General features: G+C 39.5%; 1 protein-coding gene across 1 annotated transcript; it reads right to left on the reverse strand.

Annotated features, from left to right (window-relative positions):
* Nucleotides 1–2,069: 2,069 nt before the first annotated feature.
* On the reverse strand, nucleotides 2,070–9,023 carry LOC114795683 (uncharacterized). The gene is made up of 9 exons (XM_028989222.1): nucleotides 8,879–9,023; nucleotides 8,403–8,546; nucleotides 6,662–6,985; nucleotides 4,106–4,429; nucleotides 3,992–4,024; nucleotides 2,765–2,896; nucleotides 2,632–2,687; nucleotides 2,264–2,332; nucleotides 2,070–2,184 (listed from the first exon to the last, which is right to left on the reverse strand). The coding sequence occupies exons 1-9, from the start codon at nucleotides 8,901–8,903 to the stop codon at nucleotides 2,071–2,073; spliced, it is 1,221 nt and encodes a 406-aa protein (XP_028845055.1). The 5' UTR covers nucleotides 8,904–9,023; the 3' UTR covers nucleotide 2,070.

Here is a 9,023-nt window from a genome sequence, read left to right on the forward strand (position 1 = left end):
GAAGACCAAAAAATGTGTAAAAGCCTCACGGATATAACTGTACTCCATGCAAATCAACAAAATATGAAGCACCACCAAATACATGTACTAGATTAAACATGTACTAGATTAAATATGTAATACATATTTAATATACATTACATATTTACATATTTCATCTAGTACATGTTTATTCAAGTTATGTGTTTGGTGGTGCTTCATATTTTATTCATAATTTATACATATATAAATGTATATTTTTAATACACATTTTTAATAAATTCTAAAATTTATATTTTTTTCAGATACTGTTCAGATACTGGTTTAGATTTTTATTCTATTTATTAAAGCTGCTTTTAATCTTCTACTGTACATATTATTATGAGAGCTGTACCAACTACTGTTAGTTAATTATTATCTTTTAGCTGTTAAATTATATATTTCACAAAAAAATTGGTAGGGTTAAAAATCAGAAAGGTACACCTGAAGTGCAGTGTAGCAGAGGGCATAAAAGAACTGCAGTCATCACCCCGATCAGCAGCAGCATCTTAATCATCTTAATTCTGACTACTGACTATTTTACTTGCTTTAACTGCTGCAGTCCTGTTCCTGTATGAGATGCAGATTGAGATTATTCTCCTTCACCCTTATTTGATGCAGTGGACATGATCGCTGAGCAGCTTCCTGTGGTTTCACACCCACACCAACACCTACAGCGACATATAGTATATCCTGTGTGTTAGTGTGAGCCTTAATTGCCCTTTATATTTAAAGTTGACAGACAGAACAAAGTCGTGGAGGATTGTTGGATATTCATTATAGAACATTATAGTAGGCAGAATTTTCTTGCAATGCGCAGAAAGACAACAGCCAGCCAGTCGACAGTTCCACCCTGAACTTTATCTGAGCTTCATATTTATGCTTTGGTCATACGTCATTGAAAAGGATTGTCCTAAACTTTTACTGCATGTGTGCGCGAATAGCTCAATTCTAAATGTACTTCTAATTAAATTGTGCTTACTACTTGTCTTATAATTTATGGCCACAGCCAGTCCCCTGTGTCCAGCACTATGTTCTTATGATTTAGGATGACAAAGTGCTTTAAGACACAAGGAGTGTCTCCGGACCGGTTGTCAGCTTGCAGACGTGACAATAGTGCTCATATATATATGAGCACTATGTGTGTGTGTGTGTGTCTGTGTGTGTGTGTGTGTGTGTGTGTGTGTGTGTGTATTTGGATTTGGATACAAGGTTTGCGTATCTCAGGGGGGATTTTGACCAACTCCTCAATGCCCCAGCTGAAGGAAGGAGGTTCTCGCCCATGATTTGATGTTCTCCCAAGATCTGAGGTTCTCACCCAAGATTTGATGTGGGGCAGTTCTGTTCCCTCAAGAGAAAAACACCCCCATTTTTTCACCTCAGTGTTCGATGGTGGAGAATCACAGGCAGCGTTCCTCCTCCTCCAAACATGGCGAGTTGAGTCGATGAAACACACGGTGCACTCAACAAAATGTGTCTTATGCTTTTAACACATCACCCTTGTTGAGTAGTGAAAGGCGCACAGGGAGCAGTGTGTGGGGACAGTGCTTTTGCTCACTTCACCTAGTGGCACCTCAAACTCAACCCGGCAACCTTCTGATTATGGGTCTGTTTCCTTACCCACTAGGCCAACCACTGCCTGGTCTCAGGTCACTGTGCTCTTCTTGAGTCAATGTGTTTTCTTGAGTAGGGGGACCTTGGTGACTATGGCCACATCTGCCTTGAGATCATGTGCAACTGGAGCCATGACAGCATTGCAGGTAAAAAAATTTAATCATTCCATGAACAAAAGTGTGAACAAAATGCACTGGGCACACAAAATAACATCTGTAATTGGCAACATGACTTCTGTGGAGAAAACCAACTTTGTGTTCTTGAAAAAAAAAAAAAAATTCTGGGTGATTTTTTTTGTTGTTGTTTACAAAATGAATTTTCTTGCCAAAATGACTTTTTGTCCATGACTAAATGCATTCTGTGGACAAACCATCATTATGTATATACATTGTGGACCAAAAGACTTTCTGTTGGTGATGAAACATGAAACACAGAAATTTAGTTGTGGAAATGTTTTATTGTGGCGTATTCAGTTCTGTCTCCAGTCTCCACCTTCACCTGTGCTGCTTTGTGTTTGCTGGAATGGAGAACTGTAGAGTACGCCACATCATCCTGGATAACAAAAAAAACAGCGTTCAGACCAGCAGAACCCAGCATCACACCACATGCCTGTTCAGAATGTTGAGGTTACCTGGCTGTCTTCTGGTGTTCGGAACCCACCAGTGTTTTTATCCTGAATAGTGCTGTACACAGCATAATCCTGGCAAGATACAGCATACAGAGTCCATGAGGTCTGAGAAACATCTAAAAGGGATGTTCTGGCACCACAAGACCACCCCCAGAGCAGCTGTAAGCTACACTGACCCAATGCTGACCTGGTGTAGACCCTGCACAGACACTCAGTCTTTACACCACGTCCTCAAAAACTACACACAGGACATTTCTCTTGTTCCGTTATGTCCTCTGTACCTGATTTTTCTTATGACCTCTGTCGACCCTTGGAATGTAACATGAAATATTTCACGAAAATGGGTTGATTAGAAAAATGCAGTGTTCTACCGTGTTCTTTTCGTTCTTCATGTGCTGCCTGCTTTCTTCGTCCTTTCCTTTTTGACCTGAGAAGAGATTGTAAATATCTGTATAGTGTAGCTGGAAGGTTTGTGTATGTGTGTGTGTGTGTGTGTGTGTGGACCTCTGTTTCTCCAGAGTATGAGAGCAACTCCTCCCAGCAGCAGAATCACCACCAGTACGGTGATGAATGTGAAGGTCAGGAGGAGGCTGGTGTTTTCCTCATCATGATCATTTTCCTCATTCTGGTTATTTTCTGGAGGTAAAGCACATAATTTATTATTTGCACACAATTTATTTGCCGTATTTAAGTACACTGCCGGTCAAAAAAGATGGAGCCATTTTGAAGAATCTAATATAAGAAACATATTTAGTATTTGTTGTATCAGGAGAAAGTGAAGTATGTTAGATGAATCTGTTTTTTCAGTGTTGCTTCTTTTCACCTTCATGGCTGCTTTGTTCACTTTTGTCATCATCAAAAGCTGATGAGATGCTCATTAACATGAGCGAACGATGAGAAAGTTTTCATCATAAACCTTCAGAACCGTTGGAAACCGTCCCTGTTATTTAAAGGGTGGTAGTAGCCTAGTGGGAATCACACTCACCAGAAGACCCAGGTTCAAATCCCACTTACTACCATTGTGTCCCTGAGCAAGACACTTAACCCTGATTTGCTCTGGGGGGGGGGCTGTCCCTGTAACTACTGATTGTAAGTCTGATAAATGCTGTAAATGTAAAATTAGGACGGTGGAGAGAATACAGGAGAGCGAAATGCTGCCTGATTTGGAGAGATGCAAATCTTCATCCTTTTGACTGGTAGTGTATATCTTGTCTTCTGACCTTCATATGACCTTCAACATTAACTGCCGCAGTTTCATTTCTTACAATAAACCACGTCAGAAAACAGATGGTCATGGGTTGTTGTAAGATGTCACTGTTGAGCAAACTACTGTCCTGCATCAAGTCAAGATCTTTTACACCACAAGATGTTCAACGTCTCGACATTACGACAATATTGAACATGCTAGATATGACCACAGGTATTTTAGTCTTGGTTGGTGCCATTTTCCACCACCAATATACGATTTCTGTCTCTAACCAAACAGGAATCAGAAAAACAGGAAGAATTTAGGAAGAGCTTGGAAACAGGAAACAATGTCTGGTAAATAGCGAATAGCACAGTCTTAGTAAAATTATAGTCTGTAACCAGCCTGGAACTAAAAACTGTCTTTTCAGTGTCTTCTAATGTAAGTTTAGCATAAGGAGATACAAAAAATTTTTATTAAAGTGTATATCCCTCAACAAGTGGCGTGAAAGTAGAAAGATGAATAATCATATGAAGTGTCAACACCTTGGTCTTCCTTTGGTGTCTCGGGTTCTTCTGCTGTGGATTATGACAAAAATTAACAGAGAAGTAGCAGGATGATGATGTGTGATGTTGAGATTCATGGAAAGAAAATGTTACCCTTCTGTACAAAGAGCTGAAAATATCTATATGAGTCGGCACCAATCCAGCATGTGTAGAGTCCAGTATCCTCAATTTGCAGATCTGATATGAGCACAGAGAGATTTCCTGGAGAACTGTGATTAAACATCTGAACTCTGCCTCTGTAGGACCCTGCGTTGTTTAGAATATTAACATAGGAACGTGAAGAGTCGGGTCTGCTGTCAGTCTCCCATATGAGGTTCTCAGGTTTATTCTGCAGATCTGTACAGGAGCAGGACAGGAGCACCGACTCTCCAGAGCTTCTCCTGATGTCTAGATTTGTCTCCTCCAACAACCTGCAACCTGACAAAACATGAGTTTATCAAACGGTGGTTCAAGCAGTTCCATCAGGAATCATGTAGAAACACAGTGTTTGATGACTGTCTGTAGTATGAAATAGAAGTAAGGAGCGACTCAGTATATTTGTCTAATTTCTAGTCAAAATGTCTCATCACACTTAAATCGGCTACAGAGTAGCATTTCGATGAGATATGAGTAACTAGTTCTAAAATCTTGCCCATTGGCAGATTATTTTTTACTTATTTCAAGCAAAAAATCTTGAAATATCTTTAAAAACAAGTATAACAAGACTAAAAAAAAAGTTACTATATCTCACTGAAATGTTTGTAAAATCTGTAACATTGGATTGTCTAATTTTAGGTGTGATTAGATATTATGACTAGAAATTAGAGTTTTTGCAGTGTTGGTGCTAAGTAACGTCTTACTTTTTGCCCAGTGGGACTTGGTTTTACTTGGTAAACCAGTAGTGCTATGATTCATGGTGAACGTGAGAGCAATTATTCAACATGAATCCCTCTTTCAGATCTGACACTTGGCCAACATTTAATCCTGTAAAACATTTGATCAACTCCTATTCAGTCCATACAGCAGATGGAGCAAATTCTGCAGATCAACGATATCGGTAAATTCAGGATATTTAGACAACGTCTATTCTTCAAACAGAATCATTCAGCTAATTTCTTCTCTTTATGTTCTAGTTCTAGACAAAAGGAACAGAGAACAGTTGACGGTGTGGAGAACATTGCTGCCTTTTACTGAACTCAGTCTGCAGAAGCTGTTGACTTGTTCACCCACCTGAAGTGTAGTGGAGCAGCGAGCAGAGAAGAAGAGCCATCACCGTCATCGTCCTCCTCACTCCTGATACTTAACTCAATTTTACTTCTGTGTTTACTGTACAGGAGCTCATCTGTATGACCTCATATGATAATGTAACTAATCCTCCACCCAAATCAACAGCACATCCTTAAACACTTCTCCATTTTTTATTTCACAATTTTTTGACTCTTCTTACTTCTATTTAAATAAAACGTAAACGTTTGATTGACATGTCACTTAAATAAAAATGACTCTAAAAAAATTCAAATAATAGTTTGGTGAGTGATGTACAGGAAAGACCAGGGCAAATTTGTTATCTTCTCTGCTCCGGACTAGGCTGGTGAAGAGAGCTGCTTGAGGTTGGAATGGAGAGATGGACCCTCTCAGCTGGAGACCATCATCTCAGTTCTGCTCAGGGTGAAGATGTCATGCAAGGTTTAAACTCCTCCCAGTGATGCTGGAGTAAACTGAGCCTTGATAGTTTTGCTTGCTATGCCAAATTAATTTTACCATTTGGACTTTATGAGTAAATTTCCCGCTTGTGCCGAGTATTACTAAAATCTCTGAATTGAGAATTTCATTGTAGGTGAAGGTCCAGGACTATAGGCTTAATCCAAGCTGAATGAAAGTTGGTGAAACCTTCACTTGCATTCAGTCTCCGTGATGGCATTTTCCAGGGTCTCATTATGACTGATTAGTTTTATATATATGTAATAACTTGTAATAAGCCTGTGATGATGATGATTATGAAATATGAGTTATTCCAGTCATCATTACAAATGATTCATTATTATTGATTTGTTAATTAACAACCCTGTGACGAAGATGATGAATTATTCCAGTGCCTCATTATTAATGATTTCTTTATTTCAAACATCAACATCACCACACATTCAGACTGGAAAAGGAAGAAGCGAAACTTCCTAATCCTTCATGTTTTTCATTCAACAATTTTCTCAAAAACATGGGCATCACTGCACAAATTTTAAATATTTATGAACCACATCCCCCGATTTCTCTTCTCATGTCTGAGCAGGGACGGTTCAAATCTCATTCATGCTCTCATTCAGACATTTGCAGCTGTATATCTGGACCACAGGAATTTATGAATTTGAGAGATGCTGCAAACGAAACGGGTACGGTGTGTTAAACACAGTGGGTTTCTATTTGCTGACAGCTTCTTCTGGACTCTTCCGCTTTCATTACTGCTTCCTTTTTCACACCATGTTCTGCATTTATGCACGTCCGCTGATTCAAGGTGGTGATGATGATGGGGTGTACATCTTCACTGTGGATTCTGTGGCACAGTATTCACCAAAAACTAAATGAATCAAAACATGAAGAGTTTAGTTGAAATTATTTATTTTATGATTATTTGCTGATGGATCAATGCGGTTAATGAAGATGCGTTTCAACTACCTTTATAAGCAATGAGCTTCATGTCTCTAAATATGTGCTGATTTATCTCACATCTGTAGAATCCGCTGTCCTCCAGAGTCACATCTGATATGAACAGAGAGAGGTTTCCTGGAGAACGGTGATGAAACATCTGAACTCTGCCTCTGTAGGTCTCTGTCCTGTTAGATACTTCAATCCAGTGACCTGGACGGGCCCGTCTGCTCGTGGTGATCCACCTCATGCTCACTGGTTTCTCCTGCGGATCGGTACAGGAGCAGGGCAGGAGCACCGACTTGCCCGGATCGCTCCTGATCTCTAGCTGTGTCTCATGAAGCTCCCTGCAACCTGACAAGTGGCAGGAACAATGCAAGAACATTTCAGGTGAAGACGAACATGCTGACACTATCATGTTGGTTCTGTGGAGTTATGAAACGGGAAGCTGCTTCAGGCTGATTTTCCAAAAAAATGGTGAAAATGTTCCATGTTGAAACCCAGGAGGAAGTATTTCTAAAACGTTGGGTATTTTGTAAGCTTCCTGAAATGAATTTTCTCCCTCACCAATGACTTCTACATGACAGAGTCACTTTCAGGATTCTGCAGTCCTGCTTTGTTTGTTAAAATGAATTCTAATTTAGGATATATCTCAAAATCATAGTAACAAGGGGAAGTGGTGGCCTAGTGGGTAAGGGATCAAGGTACCGTCCCCACACACTGCTCCCCGGGCGCCTGTCATGGCAGCCCACTGCTCACCAAGGGTGATGGTTAAAAGCAGAGGACACATTTCGTTCCGTCACCGTGTGCTGTGCTGCAGTGTATCCCAATGACAATCACTTCACTTTCACTTTCAAATCCGCGTACAAGCACTCCAATCAATAAAATATGAACACATTTTCATTGCCACCGAGGGCTGATGATCAGCTGAGCTTCTTCTACTCAGGTTCTTATTGTTTAATGAGGATATCCACTCAAGCAGTGTTACTTCATTTTGACCCACTTGAAAGTTCTTCAGAAATAACATCACAAATCCAAACAACCCAACAACACAAAAAATATTAATGCAATCAAATACATTTTTCAGTTGATCTTTGACATGTCCAAGATCACCACTGCCTCATCCCCCTAATATTTATTACATGGGGCAAAATGTTTTTATGGATTTTATACAAATGATAAAACTGGCATTTAAGGGGTTAAAATCATTCTCGCTCATTCTGTAAAGGGCTCAAGTTGATTAACTGATTTATGAAAAATGATTTATTCATGAGGATTTAATGGCATATCTTGTGCCTGTACATTTTTGTACACAAGTTGTCCGAAAGGGTGCAAAATGCATACCCTGAGTATGGATGACATAAGAGTTAAAAACACTGGATTAAAAAAAATGTGTAAAAAGAATATCTCCTGCAGAAATTATCAGAATGTTCGGCAAAAGAGGGCAGAAGGGTTAAACTCACTTTCTTCATCATCATGAACCATGGTGATGGTGAGAAAAGATTAAATGTAGTAGCACCTCACACACCAACCAACGGGAGAACCCAAAAGAAACATTACAAACTCAAACAACTGTGATTATTTGTAATGTGTCACCCTGTCCAACACACTTTATTCTTCAAGAGGTAAGGGGAATCATTCATCTAATTCCATTCATCTAATTCCTTCACTTTAACTTTTACTTCTAGTCCTAGACATAAGGAACAGAGAAGAGTTGATGGCGTGGAGAACATTACTGACTTTTACTGAACCGTAGAAGCTGCTGACCCACCTGAAGCGTAGTGGAGAAGTGAGAAGAGAAGAAGCACCATCACCATCGTCATCATCATCATCCTCCTCACTCCTGATACTTTACTCACGTTTACTGCTGTGTTCTCTGTGCAGGAGCTCACTGACCAAACAGAAAATCCTCCACCCACATTTCCATCAGATAAAAGTCATGTTGCTGCACACATCATGTAAAGCATTAATACAGTAAATCCCATTTACAGGCATTATACGTTATTCTGTGTTTTTAAATTCACTTTAATCAGATTTATAGTGTCTCCTTGGTGCCTTCATTTTGGACAAGGGTAAACAGGACTTTTTAATAAAAGTGAATAATTATCAATGTTATTCAAGTTATTGTTTGTCCTTTTATTATTATTTAAGCACTTTTTTATCCTGCATTATACAGTGATTATCCATCATGAAAAAAAAACTGGATTGGTTTTTGTTCTATAAGAAAAGCCAGGATGATCTACTGACCTGAAACTGCCGTGGTCCCCACCATCCTGCCTGGTGTGGGTTCTGTAATGAGAACTCTTCCCAGAATAGAGTTGCCAACTTTCTCAGGCTCAAATGAGGGGCACTTTCTTGCGCGGAGCAGCTGCACATACACTTTTTGTTTAGA

The sequence above is a fragment of the Denticeps clupeoides genome, chromosome 8, assembly GCF_900700375.1.
Source record: "Denticeps clupeoides chromosome 8, fDenClu1.1, whole genome shotgun sequence".
In the NCBI taxonomy this organism is placed as follows: Eukaryota; Metazoa; Chordata; class Actinopteri; order Clupeiformes; family Denticipitidae; genus Denticeps; species Denticeps clupeoides.

Bases quoted from the DNA above. Each gene is read 5' to 3' on its own strand.
- LOC114795683 (XM_028989222.1), bottom strand. From the start codon at position 8,903: ATGGTGGGGACCACGGCAGTTTCAG. The intron at 6,986-8,402 runs GTGGGTCAGCAG...GCCACTTGTCAG, and splicing joins ACTTCTCCACTACGCTTCAG to GTTGCAGGGAGCTTCATGAG. The intron at 2,185-2,263 runs GTAACCTCAACA...TTTGTTATCCAG, and splicing joins GAACACCAGAAGACAGCCAG to GATGATGTGGCGTACTCTAC.